The sequence below is a fragment of the Oreochromis niloticus genome, linkage group LG20, assembly GCF_001858045.2.
Source record: "Oreochromis niloticus isolate F11D_XX linkage group LG20, O_niloticus_UMD_NMBU, whole genome shotgun sequence".
Classification (NCBI taxonomy): Eukaryota; Metazoa; Chordata; class Actinopteri; order Cichliformes; family Cichlidae; genus Oreochromis; species Oreochromis niloticus.
In genome coordinates, this window is record NC_031984.2 from 14393929 (window position 1) to 14408957 (window position 15029).

A 15029-nucleotide genomic window follows, 5' to 3' on the forward strand; every position below is an offset into this window, starting at 1 on the left:
CCACACCACAAAAGCGTTCGCTCTTCACATATTTACAAAACCCACATCTGCTCTGTTTTTCATGCCCAATAGTTGTCACCGTGTCAGTGGGATTTATGGGCTCTTAGCGGCAGTGTGCTACCAGGCAGAGCGAACTGAGCTGGGGCGAGAGAATAGGCAATCAGGGGCCATTCAAAGAGCTCCCTGAATCAGAGTCTAAGCCCATGGCCCACGTCAGTACAGTAGCTTGACAGAGGAAAGCAGCTAAACGGTATTATCATGAGGGTGCTCCATTAAAGCACAGTCACCACTGACTAAGCCTCTCTAGAGAATAGTCACGGCAGCAAGGAAACATGGGGGAGTACAGCAGGGGCTTGAACAGGGCTAGTTCAACGCGACGCATGAGATACGAAGCGGCACCTTAACAGTCATTAAGCAGATGGGGTTGTGATTAAAGAGAAGGTAAACAGCACGCTGTTTGCTTAAAGTGAAAGGTATCCGTGGGCTGGAAACAAAGGATTGGACAGACTGAATAGCGGCTGCTGCTAAGAAGATATTCCACACGGAGTATTTTCCCCGCTTAAAACATTTAACACCAGAAAAAAATCCAACAAAATACTGCAGGTTTTCAACTAAGGCATTACGCGACAGGTTGTGAGGGTGTCTACAGTATGTTACATCTGTCAGCGTGGCTGCGATCTTCCCTACTGATGCGTCACGCTCCGATATCCATCTGTGAAACTTAATACAGCAAGTGGGCTCAACTGAGATGTTTCATCTGCCAAATAGGGGCTGTTGTTTCAACAGTTAAACAAATCTAATCCAAATACGAGATCACAAACACAGAACTGTGAATATCTCTTACCTGGTTTCTGTATCTCTTGGCATATTTGTAGATTTCTGTCAAGGCCAGGTTGGTGTTGAATTCATTTCTGTATTTCTGCCGGAGCGATATCAACATGTTTGATTACATTTTTAAAAAAATAAGAACGAGCCTGTGATTGCAGGCTTTTGTGAAACTAAATAACTCACACACAGGAACTTTTGGAATCTTTCACTTACTCGTGACTCTTCAGCCAGGTGAGCATTCATCTCCTGCTCGCTGAGGGGTGGCATGTCTTGTATCTGCTGGTAATAGCATTGCACTCTCTTCTTATACTCTGGGATCTCCTTGGCATACAGCAGCTTGTTGGTAGGCGAGTCCTGGAAACAAATGGCAGCTTTTAGTCAGCGTACTCAGACATTAAGAACACCTTGCAAATCCAGAGGTGTGAAATAAAAACAGCTTTGACCTTAAAGCTATGCCGCCATTTTAGCCTGCTTTAGATTTCCAGACTACTACATTTGTCTTTCTTAGTCTCACTACATTTACCCAAAGTTATGGTTGCTACATACTCTGAAATCTGCATCATTATACATTTCACCTTTTAACTGTGCTGCTCTCGTGCTAATCTAGCAGTAATAAAGCTTTGACAAGAGCTGAACAAAGACAATGTGCTCACTCACAGTCTGCCCTTATTATTTTATGGGTAAACGCCTGCTATTTCCTGCTGATCCATTTTTTCGAGTCTGCTTTCCCCTGCTGTCAAATTCCCTACATTTAAGTTGTGATACCGCCATTCTTGGCCAATGAGGTTTCTGCACAAGCCCATCATTTTCTGGCTGCTCGGCTTTAAATGCCATTTCAATCCAGTGTTTCTGACTTTTCATACCTCCTGCTGTGCAACCCACCTCCCCCTCATCCATGGAGACAGAAGTGAAACTTTACATCAACCACCCGCTGGGCCCTACTGCATCACCGTCAGCATCTGAACTCTGGGATCTTGATGTGGGCCTACGCTTAATTACGATGCTTCTCATTGATGAACAAGTCACAAAAAATGTAACCTCTGTTAAAACCTGATTAAATATTTTTTTATATGCTTCAGTGTTTATTTGCAATAAAACACTCTAAAAAGGACATTTCGTCCAGTCAGTGCTTATGGGCAGGCCAAGGATCGTCTCATATCATACCCCTCACTCCGTCCCCCTACATTTGAGTGAAAGAGCTTCCTCCTCTTGGAATAAAATGAACACTTCTCCCACTTTGCCCTAATAGCGGTTTAATTAAACTGGATGTTATTTGTTGATGAGCCCATCTACACCAGTCTAAAGTGAAACAATGGAGGGAGGGAACCATTTCCTTTGCGCACACAAGGAGACTCGAACAGTTATAGCCGGGGAAGAAACAAACCAGTCTAAACAACTCTCTCCACAGTCACTTTAGGCTCTCACACTGGTGTTTATTCAAGCAGGAAGAGAAGTAGTGAGGCTAAAAGGCTGTGGGCATGTTCAGGTTTCAGTTGTGGCTGCTGTTATGAGCGAGTCTGTGCCAGTCTCTGCGTTGCGTGTGTGTTACTGGGAGAGAGAGAACGGGACAGGGAGAAAGTAGGGCATGGAAAAAGACGGGGTTAAAAGTGAGGGACAGCCACAGCTTTCAGCATCAGTGAAGGTGCTTACAACACACCTTGGTATTTCTATGTGTCATGAGCTATTTGTGTCACCTATTGCATGTTTGTGTGGTTTAATGTGCTGAGGGACTGGATGGCTCCAGCTACAGTTGCTCCTTCTGATAGTGAACCCTCTCTCTTCCTGTCCACAAGGTCACTTCCTGCTGCTCGCCCATCTGCCTGGTAACCCCCCTGTGACCCTATGGCCCTCTATGTCCTGCATCTCGCCAGATAAGAGGGTTTCTGTGGAAACAGCGAGCCATGCTTAGTCTCCTACCCCTCCCTCACCCCTGCTGGCTCCTGCTAATCCAGACCCTACACTCTCCATTCCTGAGGCACATTCACAAACAGGCGACCGTGTATAGAGGTGTGTCAGGCCACCGTCCTTAACCTACAGGAGAAAATGTGGCCATATCCTTGAACCTGGCGATTCCACAGACAGATGTGACACAATAATGAGACACCATGGAAAAATCTGTCATATCGGGAGGTTTTACGTTTGTTTCTACATCCATAGGTACACATCCGCCCGCAAGTACATGTGACTATTCGTTGTGGATGCGCTCGCTTTTTGGCTCGGACCTGAAGTGTATAAATCAGACTGTTTCTCTGTGAAAGAGGAGCATTATTTGATGAGTCCTCGGCTCCCTCCAGGGAGGAAGCCAGTCAGAGAGAGACAGGAAGCAGAGCGTGCTCAGGGTCACGGTGTCTGAAGGATGAGACGGATTTGTGAGCAGTGAGGACATTGACATGCAAGCACACATATACAGACAGACAGATAGACGAATGCGCACACACTGGCGCGCAGCACAAAAAGAGATCCCTGGTGCTCATGACCTTGGATCAGCCGACTGGGCTGAAATAACATGAGGAGAGGAGGTAGATGGGGCTGACAGTCTGAAGGCTTTGGGATGAAGGTTCACAGTGGGACCTGAGGTTTGTGTGTGTTAGTTAAATACAGTAGATACATAGAGCTGATGGACGGATAGATACGGTATGATAAATCAGAGGTTTTTAAGGCAGGCAGAGAGAGCCCAGGGGGGATCTATTTCCATATATAAATTTAAACACACACAGAGAACATCACAAAAAAATGTCAATAAATATACTTAGATAGAAGACTTTTATCACTTGGTGCTTTTCTTAGAATTGTGTTTTGTAGGTTTTTTTTTCAGCTTTAAAGTTTTCCACTGGTATTCATATGGGTTCGTATGCTGGAAACAGGAACTGCAAAAAGCAGCTTTGAAAACGAGAAAGAGGAAGAGACGTTGACAGAGAGAGATGGTGACAGACTCACTTTGCCTAGTTGCAGGTCAGAAATGGAGCAGGCATCGATGAAGGCCTGGGCGATGACAGATAGACATGCGTCCATGTGATCTGTCTTATCAATGTCAAACACAAACTGAGGATTCTTCAGGATGTTTACCCAGAACCGCAGCGGTAAACTGCACAGACAGAGCGAGATAAGCTGTTAAAAGTACTTGCACAAAGAGGCTGACCAAACAGGATTTTAATCGGACCGTTTAGTTGCCTACCTGTTGGTCTTCCAAATGTGCAGGGTGTCTGGGTCTGTGATGCCCCGTTTGTCAGCCTGTTCCTCCAGGAAGTCAAAAAAGTATTTAACAGCCAGAGGAGGGCGGTCTGGAGGGATGCTGAGGATGGCCTGAAAGAGGTCATCCAAGAACTTCTGAAGAGTTCCCTGTGGAGGAAGAGATAAAATGCGGCTCACACATATGCAGACACATGGTTTCATGCGACGAAGGAATTTCTGTGTGGCTTCTGAAATAAATACAGGTAATAAAATATGAAACAGAGAGATGACTTGTGTTTTGTTTTGCCCTTCGATCTCTTGAGTATAGTTACCTTTGTAGACAGCAGGCGTGTCAGGTAGATTTCAGGCAGGACTTTCTTGCGATGACTCTGCCTGTGTGACTTCTTGGTCTCCATTAGCTCATCGTGAGGTAGCACCTATGAAAAAAACCCAGCAAAAAAAACATTAATTGCACATAGGTCAAAGCAGTGAACCCCGACATGAGTAGCTGAATGAATGCACCACTGTCTTTGCTGTACGAAATACCAGAGGGGAATTTTCTGGTTCTTGCATTAGACACATGATCCACATAAGGGTATTTTGAAGCTCTAAATAATTTACAGAAATAGGGAAGTGATGGGATTTGGGAAATTCTCATGGTTTTCCTCCAGTTGCCGTGCACAGCATCATGTCTGGGACTTGCTCATACAAGTCTACATGGGGGTAGCGGAAAGAAAGAAGCAGTCAAATTCCACCTACTTGTGTCAAAAAATGACTACTGAACTGTCCTGCAAAACTAACTATTCACCCGGCAAATTGTATCCAAGGAACTCATTATTCTAAAGTCAAAGGGCCCATATCTTGGCTGACGTTTATAAAAGAGCTTAAGCGGCATTAGTGCTGTCATGTCCTCTCAGCAGCTTTCCTTTTCACCTCCATTCACCCCCATTCTCTCTGTCGTCAGGCCTGCTCTGGGCTGAGTAACACTGGCACGCAGAGGAAAAGCTCGGGTAATAAACTTAGACATAGCTCATAGAAACAATGATTGCCTATGAGGAGATACTCACCAAGTGTACATACTTCTCAGTATCCAGATCTTTAACTAAGGAGAGAGAAACAGAAAATAAATAACATACAGTGAGAAACAATGTGCAATCAGCAAGGTGGAGACCTGACAGAATAAAGAGGATACGGTAGGAGGGAACACAGGGGAGTTTGACAGATAGGAGGAAGAAAAAAAAAATCGGGGGAGATTGACAGGACTGCAAGAGAGATAGAGTGCATGCAAAAGGAGAAAGTGATTAAGGTGGACTGTGGGCCAGTCGAGGAGGGGAGCTGTCTGAGAGAATGAAAGAGAAAGATTACGAGTGAAAGGAGAGAGAAAGGAGAGAGATTAGGGGAGACAGACACACAGAGTCTGTGATTGGTTCTGGAGCCGGTGTAATGAGATGGTAATGCTCGGCCAACGCTGAGAAAAAAGCATTAAACCTTTCTGTTTATATATAGATCTAAACACGCTCGTACGCAAGCATGTGTACACAGATATGAGTACAAGGACACATGTAGAAGAGTGTTCAAACACGAGTACAGGCACAAAGACAAATGCAGTAAATTACTGTACACACCCCGGCAAAGACAAAAGAGAGGCATTTGTGCGGATACACACACAAACACCCTCATAGTAAGTGTGGTCTCATTACAGACTTCATAGCTAGAGATGCTCCTGCCCAACGGGCCTCAGTCCAGACCCTCAACACTGATCACAGGCAGGCAGGACAGTGTTTTCTATTAGCCAGGGAGCACTACAGGCTCATAACACCCCATTGATGCTTTGAAGCGGGAGCCAGGTTTGGTCCACATAAGCCTATTTTTGGCCCATTATGAATGAGAACAGAGGCTTTGATGGACACAGCCTGAGCAGAACTGAGCTCTGGTGTGGTACTGATTATGTAAGGTAGACCTTAGACAATGAAAGGACAAGCCATTAAAGGCTGTATGTAAACTCATCTGTCAACAGCCATAGCAGTCATTTTGTTCTGGGCTGAGATTGGACAATGGGCCAACTTGTGTCACATTTTTCCCCCCCAAGGTGACTCATGCTAATGGAATACATCTATAATGTGGAAAAGCTGCTCTGAATGAAGTTGTAGCATTAGTGTGTGTTATGATTTATTAGGTGCAAGTGTGTTTAGATGTGCGCTTTTGGGGACACGAAGGTGTGGGGTTTCATGCGTGTTTACATTACTGTGTCATGTTCTCGTGATCAGCTACTGTAAGCATGTGCTGGTTTTCCTGTGATGGAGTGGGTGGTTGTATTTATGCAAGTGTGGGCGAGTGCGTGACAAAGAGAAAGCTAGTGGGTGTGTTTGAAGGTGGCGTACCTCTCCCCAGGGTGTTCTCTTTCTTGTCTTGCATGCTCATGGCCAGCGATGCCCCCTCTGGGATCTGTGAAGAGGGAGAAGGTGAAAGGAAGGAGGGAGGGAAGAAAGTAGAGGAGAAAGGGCACGGGGTCAGGGGTGAGCGGGGGTGCACCAGAACAGCGTCATTAAGCACGCCCTCGAGGGAGTGTCCCGCTGAGGGCTTTGCATGTGCGTGTGTGTGTTGGCCTTGCGTGCATCTCGAGAGGTGGCGAGTTTGCGGGAGCCTGGCAGGGCTCATTAAAGTCAACCCACGGTGAAATGGATTGAACAGCCTCGCCGATGAACCCAGACTGTTAGTACATGCTGCAGCTCACTGCTTTCACAGCTCTGTCCCCATGGCTCAGCTAAGACTAAACAGAGCACTTAACAAGTACAGGTAACAGGTCAAAGGGCGAGAGTCACCGAACTTTTGTTTACTTACGCACAAATGGACATGGACATAAGCAAACACACACACGACAAGACATTGTTAATGGGAGAAAAGTGCATGACATTTTACTTTTTTCTTATTTATTTTTTTCATAAAGGCAGTTTGAAGCTGTAAGTAGCATTGCTGACAGGATGCAAGATTCTTCCCTTTAACACTTATTAAATTCTTATATGAGAAGCAACGATTGGCTAATTCCCTGCAAACTGCGTAATTAAAAATGTTTGTGTCCTTTAATAAATGAAAATGAAATAAGTACATTTTAATAATGCTGTACAAAACAAGCTTCTATTTAATTTCCTGTCCTATGGTAAAGCAGTAAATGAGAAACTGTATACATATTAGTGTATTAGTACACAGTATACATTATCAGTTACTCACGCAATGCCAGTCATTACTTTTACTGGTTTATTTAACAAGGACATTAATAATGCACATGAATAAACACTGGTGCAAATGTGCCAGAGTAAGCAAAGAGCCTTTTTTTCTATCTGAGATATTTTTGATAACAATTAACTAACTTTTGAAAAAAAATAAATTTGCAATTTAAAAAGTGGCACACAACTTTTTTAATAACTTTCACAGCAATCATTTCCATAGCACTCTGCCAGGCGTCAAATCCAGATAATAAATTCAAACTTTTGTTACCAGTGAATTACTACAACATAAGCCATTTAAGTCCCCATTAAATCAAAAATGTGCTTTATTATTGTTATTTCAGTTTGAATGGTTGACCTCCAGTTTAAAATGATTTATGCAGCAGGTCTTTTCACCTTTATCTGTGGAAGAAGAAAAGTTTCTTAAATTGCAGTTTAACACTAGGGCAGGGGTGGGCAATTAGTTCTCCCAAGGGCCCACGTGGGAAACTGGGACTGTTGTGGAGGGCTGCAACAGTAAGATGAACTCATTTCTGCTTATTATTAATTTAACTTTTTATAAGCTTATTGGTTTGGCCCTCAACAACAACGAGTTTCCAATGTGGCCCCTTGGGAAAATGAATTGTCCACCCCTGTGTAGGAAATAGGAGTTGGAAGAAACTCCAACCCATCTATCTTCTTCCGCTTATCCAGCTGAGGGTTACGACAGGCTGGAGCCTTTCCCAGGGTACACCCTGGACAGGTCGCCAGTCTGTCACAGGGCCTACACAGAGAGACAGACAACCAGTCACGCTACACCTACAACCAGTTTAGAATGATCAATCACCAATTAATGTAACCTCACTAACCGCATGTCTTTGGACTGTGGGAGGAAGCCGGAGTACCTGGAGAGAGCCAACCGGGACTCAGGAGAACATGTAAACGCCACACAGATGGTGCATTCAAACCCACCACATCACCGTGCTGCCTTCAAGTCCAATCCATTTACACTAAATTATGACTCTAGAGCTGAAATCAGCAACTCTTGTTTTTCAATTTAAAGTTTTAAATTATTTAAAACTAAACCAGCTTCAAAGGTTTTACTTAGCATTTACTAGACGGATGTTTCGAGGAAAAGGTTTTTGGGTAGGCAAGCTCCATTAGAGTACTATGCCAAGTTATTATAGTTTTGTATTTTCTAATTAGATTTCAAGTTTAATTTAATTTTTGAGCTTATGTATTTAACTCAGTTTAGTTTCTAGAGTTGATTTTCTTGTTTCAGTTTTATATTTGTTTGAAAATGTTTCACTTAAGTTTTTATTAGTTTGAGTGTTAGTTTTAGTCTTTTTTAATCATTATTGAATGAAGGACACACATCAGAGGCAAAATTAGGAAAATCAGTACAGACATTATGATAAAAACAGTTAACTCGTAGTCTTGTAGACATCCAGAGTCTCTATAAGCACGTCAATCAAAGCCTCATCTGGCAAATTGTAAAAAATTCTGACCAAACTAACAAATACTAAAACTATTTCCTCTGTATTTTTTTATTTTAATTTAGTTGATACAGTTGACAAAACTGTTTCAGTTAGTTTTATTTTTATTTTTTTTCAAAAGTCTAGTTTTTATGAAAATTTTCCTTCACATTTATTTTCAGCTTTTAGTTTAGTTTTGGTTAACTTCAATAACCTTGATCCTATGTTGAAATCGCAAAGAGGAGAGCATGGGAGGTTACTGTATTTGTTAGATCTGTGTGTGAAATCAACACGAGCCAGCGTTTAAACCCACTTAATGCAGTGACTCACGAGGACTCCATAATTCAAACAGTTAGCGCGCAGCAGCATCAGGCTTCGCTGAATGACATTTAAGTTTGAACTTTCAGAGGAACCTAAAACACTTGTCCCTTCTGATGTGGTTAAATAATAAAAACACTTTTAAGCATAACCCGGCCCTCGAAATGTTGTAAAAATCATGCACTTTTAGTTAACAACTCCCTAATTTAAAATAAATTATACTGTTGCAGATATTGTATACTGAATTGAGCCATCAACGGTGTGCTAATGCTGCAGTAAACGATTTGTGCAGTCACAAAGAGAAACATGGTGCAGCAGCGAACTCCAGCACAAACAGAAACACCTACAAAAACCAAAAAACCCAACAAAAAACGCCACAGAAACATCTCCCCACCCGGTGACAGCCAGTGACACCTTTTACACGGGATGCTTTTCAGTATGCTAATTTGTCTCCCAGTTAGGATGACAGAGAGAGATGCGAGGTAAGACGGAGCCGATCCTGCCAAATGATAAATCCTCGATTCTGCAGCATCAGTCTAACAGACATCAATTCGGGCACCACATGTGGAGGTGTGGCAATACATGTCATACTTCCAGAAGCCTCCTCTTTCCTTGAAGTGCATTTAAGAGATATATGATGGAGGAGGAATGATTTCCGGGTCAAGGGAAGGAACGAGGACGCAAGAAAGCACAGGCAGGCATAATGAAAAGCACCGCATGCTCCAGTTCACACTCTCAGCATCCCTGCTGTTGCTGTTGCAACATGCGGGATATACAAATTCACCAAGGCAACACCCACCACGATGGTCTCTCACAAGCACACACCTGGTAATGGAAGACTGTGTTGAGTTTCTTTCGGCCATCCTCCATCACTGAGGAGTTGTCCAGATCCTGCAAAAGCTTACTGTTGCTGCCTGAGTCAAACCACTCTGGAGGAAAGAAAAAAGGAGAGACAAGCAGCAGCGTTAGACAATTTCCTTCTAAATTTGGAAAAGAATATGCAAGACGGACCGCAGCCGTGCTCTAACTCTCTGTGTCACGACCTGTGGAAATATTCTCGGGCCATTAATCAAATCAGCACTGCAGGCTCCACAGCTTTTGAAAGCAATAACTCTTTGTGATTATGACTGTACACTCTCCTCAATGCATTCTGTCATTTATTACATTGCAGCCTCAGGTTAGTTGAGCTTCATGAGAGGAATTGACCTTTTGCAAAGGAGATTACTATATCTTGGAGGGCTAGGTAGGGGAGAGGATGAAAATAATCAGAGAAAATGTGCTCTTACCCAGGTCGACATCCTCGGCCCGAGGCCACTGGGAGAATGGGAGGTTTTTATAAAAGGCTTCAAGGATTTTTTCCTTAACTTGGCAGATTGTGTCTGTGTTCATGACCCTGACAGATAGGGAGTCCATGCCACAGCCCTGGAAGGACACGTTGATGTTCTGCAAAAAAACAAAAGCATGGGACGATTTGTAAAAATATGAGTTTGGATCGTCAGCATGACATTGTCAGCATGGCATAATTAGATGAGATGTCAGACCTGTGGCTTGGCCTCAATATTCTCACGTAGCAGCCACTCCTCATTGAGGGTGTAGCGGGCTTTCCCTGTGATGGCGTCTATTGAGCCCTTGTTGATCTGCTGCTTGATTGCACACAGCAGCAGGAAAAAAGGCTCACCCACTGTTTCCTAAAGAATTTGCGAAAATCAAAGCTGCGGTAATTCCTTTTAATCAAACTTGTGTGAGTCATTAATTACTCAGCTGAGCATGCTTCTTTCCCATCCTCACCTTGAGGTAGCTATACATGCAGATGGACATCCAGTTGGTTAGCATTTTCTCTACTACGGACTCAGTCCGGCGGAGCATTAGTTTGGGGTTTTTGGAAGCCGACGCATCAATCAGGTCCACCAGCAGATCTTTCATGATACTGGTGTAGTACTCCAGCTTGCCATGGAGGGCGATGGTGAGCAAGGACGCCAGACTGCATCTGAAGGGTGAGAAAACAGATTAGCGGCTGAGACAGATGAGCAAAAACAGGCTCTGGCAAACATGCCCTGTCAGTGTGTGGTCAGTGGAGATTTAAAAATAGCTACATTAGAAAAACAATAACAATATTTGGTCCTCCCCTCAGCACCTGTGACAGCAGAGCCAAATAAAGGTTTGATCTAATGCAGGGAGTGTCTGAGTCAGTACCAGGGGTGCAGGGGATTTCCCTAACAAAGCCCCTCTAATCCATCAGAAAGAGGCTACATCACTCAGTAAGTGCTGATGTTGTGCTGGGAAAAGGATGTGGTCTTGCCGCTGGAATTTCTCTCTGATTCACAATGACAGCCCAGTTTTAGGACATCAGGAAAAAACAAAACAAGTAACACTGATATATGTCTGTATATTTACAAAGCTGGAGCAAAAGGTTTTCCACAAGCTATATGCAACAGATAGAGAGAAAAACCTACACCTTTAACCATGGTCTTGTGTCCTGTGAAAAACTCACTATACATTTGTTTTTAGACCGCAGCTTCAGTTTTAATGTTAAGACTGATTTTACACTGAGTGTTAAATTGGTAAGTCAGAAATTATTAAATAAGTTAAGAAAACAGATGGATGGAAAAAAGGAAGGACTGATAAACTTTGATCTATTCAATGGATTAAACTTTAATATAAGCTCATTACAGGCACAACACCAGCGTAATGAAGCCAATACAAAGTGCCAAAAACTAGAGTTTGTTAAATGACCACTTAAGGCTGGCTGCAGAAATGAGTCAATCTCAATACACTACTATTTTAAAATGCCCACGTTTACACAAAAAAGTAAAGAAAAAAAAGAAAAGCATATGTAAAGTCTGGCACAAAAAATATTTTAGTCTATTTAGCCTGTTATAACTTAAGCATCATTAGTGACTGTTAGTTTCGGGTTCCCTTTTAGGAGGCATAACGTGGATTACTATGTGTCTAACTGTACTAAAAGCCCACCCAAAAGCGATGTGTCCAGATAAAATCAAGTATTTAATTTTTAAGCTACTTTCCACTTATTAAGTTGTATCTGTGTCTGTGCAGCGCACTCATACATGGAACCTGTTTATTAATCAGCCTTGTTCACCATTCTTCACTTCAGTTGTTCGCGGTGTGGTCTTTCGCTTTATCTTATTCAGTATGGCTCTCTGAGAAAAAAATGTTTCCTACCCGTCTACTCGACAGCAGTTTTTCTGTCTGTAGTACAAATGAATGTAGCAGTAAGAGAAGCAGTTACCTGTCCCGCACAGCAAAGTCTTTCTGCTGCTCCAGGGCATGGACGAACGTGATCAGGAAGTGTTTGTTGTTGAGGAGAGTGGAGAACAGAGTGATGCCCTCTTCTATGTTAGGCCTTGTTGTGTTGGTGGCCTGATGACAGAGGGGAGATTAAACAGTTATGTCTCTACATGACTTCACCTTAACTGGATTACACACCTGCTGCGTCCCCCCTAATCTACTTCACCTCCTCTCATCTTGAGTGACCCATCTACCGAACACTTCATCTTTCTATCACATCTCTACCCCGTGTACCTTCAGGCACCTCCCACTCTGGTTTCCTCCACACTATCTGCACGTCCTGCTCCAGTCTCTTACTGCGTGTGATAGTCTCTAAATGCGCCGAGTCGACTTAATGAGTATGGCCTATCTATGAGTGCGTCTAAAGCAGCCGTGTGATGAAGTCTTCCCTCTGGACTGCAGCCATATGGTGTGGTTTGCAGCCTGACAGAAGGAGAACAGGGGTGTCCATTAAGATAAATGCCCGCCTATGAGATTTATTTGCTGTGACCTGGAAAACACTTCCTGGGAAGACAATGTGGATCCAAGGCACTTCATCACTGTTAGACAGGCTCCCCTGGCTGCCGACCCAAAACTAGCGCTGCAGTCTTTACTTTCTCTCGTTGTAATGTGCGCATGCATGTGCTTTCACTTTCAGCACACATTCACACAAATGTGTGTGAAAATGCACGCCCCCCTCTTTTACTCTCTTTATAACTCTTGCTCTGGTCCATCCTTACACACACACACACCTACACACACACACCACCCACTAGAGATCTATTTCATTAAAAAGCATACTGTGAATTTGTCCAAGTGCCTGTAGGAAGTGTGTCTACAGCCTGCTATCAACTTAGCGGGCAGCGCGTTCATTAACAAGCTATCATTTGTGTCCTTTGAAACACCTGAATGACATGCATACATATGTGGGTTCACACAGACAGTACACTGACATAATCCAGACACAAACTTAGCAACCACAGGAAGGAAGGCAAAGAAATCACAATATGCTCTTCTTTATAGCTCACCGACAACAACCTTACCACGAAACCTTAATAAGCTTCAGCGTGACCCAGTTGAACAACAACAAAGTGAAAAAGCACTTTGGCAGGAGAAAGCCTAACCTAACAACCTAATGGCTTAACCCCTCACCTGCCAATCCTGCAGCAGCGGGTGGGTCTCTGGTAAAGCTCGAGGCCCCAGTGCATCATTCTCGTAGACAGGTTGGACCAGACTTTTCTCGTAATCTGAGCACATCTGAAACACACAATCACACACAGAAAACTGTCATACAAAGTCTGCTGTAGTCATAAACACCGGAAGATAAACAGGGGAAACAAAAAGAACTGGCTTTTATGCGCTGGCAGTAAGTTTTGAAATCTGGAGGCAAAGGACAGAAATTCTTGAAAAGGTCCCGAATGACCATGAAAAGGAAACATGACACCGTGACACAAAACGTCATGATCCTTAATGGCTTTGGAGACAAAGTGGCCAAGAGCTAAGAGGCAGCCTTTCAACACAGTCTGTCATTTCAGGACAGCCACGTCTGGCTGGCACTCTAACTGTGTCTAAGTCTGTGTCTAACACTGTTTCGTGTGTGTGCGCGTGTGTAATCTCAGACAACCAGAAGCTCTCATGGAAAAACAAGAGCACAAAGGCTCATTTACTGTCTTAGCGGACAAATATGGCAGAACGCAGACCATGATACATGGGCCTAATCAAGCTAATGTCACAGACTGGTTTGCTGACCTCCACAGCGACAGCACTGAGCTTCAGATTTTGGTTGTGGCCATCTCGTTTATTCAAAGCCGGATGTGACGCAAAGGGGTGAGTCTGACTGAGGATGCACACCCATATGGTAGTAACTTGCAGAGGCTGTCATGCATTAAAGCACGCTGTGCCAAATCATCAGTTTTTTTTCTCGAAATGTCACCATAATTTACGGAATCAACATTATGCTGAGTTGCCTTGAAACTAGCGACTGTTTACAGAGATTATAAATCAAGGGAGAAGTAGGTCATTAAAAAAACCTTCTGCACAATCTGGCCTCTTTTTGCAACCATACATCTGCTGGTATATACAAAAAACACAGCTTTATGAGACTTTGCATCGGCTTCACTTTCAGACCTGGAGGCTACGGCCAGCCTTTTTATACAGTCTGTGGGAGAAACGATACTGCAGTAGCAACACTGGAATTTATGTTTCCCTCCATGTAGCTTTTCAACACTCTCCTCCTCTCTTTTCCTTCCCGAAAACCCCCCAAAACAACAACAAAAAAAAAAAACCAGCGTCCACTGTCCACTGAAACCGACATGGCTGTCATTGCGCAAGATCGTTTGTACTTGCAAAACAGCGTGGGTGTGTGAGTTGAGAAAAAAAGAAAACGATGTGTCTTTTGAGAGATCGGGGGAGAAAGTTTCCATGTCACAGTGCCCACCATTGTTCTGTCTCCTTGAAAGTCCATGCCTGTGGTTGGAAGACAAAGCCTGCTGAGCTGTGCCCGTCTGCACTGGTAGAAAAACACCCACCCACAGATAGGCCCACAATGTACCTTCGGGGTGGATCACACATCAGAAAAATGCTTACCTATAGAGAACATATTAACTGTCCTGCAGGGTGCCAGACTGAGCTACACCTCACTGGATTTCTGCTGTATGTTTAAAAGTTCCAAGGTGAATTTTTACCCTGCATATTACAAGCAGTGACAAATGGGAAATGGGACATGTAGGGCAGAAATATTAAAACCCCA

The 15029-nt window shown here is 43.5% G+C and overlaps 1 protein-coding gene across 1 annotated transcript in view; it reads right to left on the reverse strand.

Annotated features, from left to right (window-relative positions):
• Positions 1-15029, reverse strand: part of plxnd1 (plexin D1) — a 72222-nt gene that overhangs the window by 1219 nt on the left and 55974 nt on the right. Inside the window, exons 23-35 of the mRNA XM_005448703.4 lie at positions 13433-13537; positions 12243-12373; positions 10784-10982; positions 10537-10683; positions 10282-10438; positions 9821-9924; positions 6381-6444; positions 5067-5101; positions 4332-4436; positions 4004-4167; positions 3766-3913; positions 1042-1182; positions 845-919 (exon numbers count right to left, since the gene is read on the reverse strand). Coding sequence (XP_005448760.1) covers positions 845-919; positions 1042-1182; positions 3766-3913; positions 4004-4167; positions 4332-4436; positions 5067-5101; positions 6381-6444; positions 9821-9924; positions 10282-10438; positions 10537-10683; positions 10784-10982; positions 12243-12373; positions 13433-13537 — 1575 coding nt within the window. The remainder of the gene's footprint in view (positions 1-844; positions 920-1041; positions 1183-3765; positions 3914-4003; positions 4168-4331; positions 4437-5066; positions 5102-6380; positions 6445-9820; positions 9925-10281; positions 10439-10536; positions 10684-10783; positions 10983-12242; positions 12374-13432; positions 13538-15029) is intronic.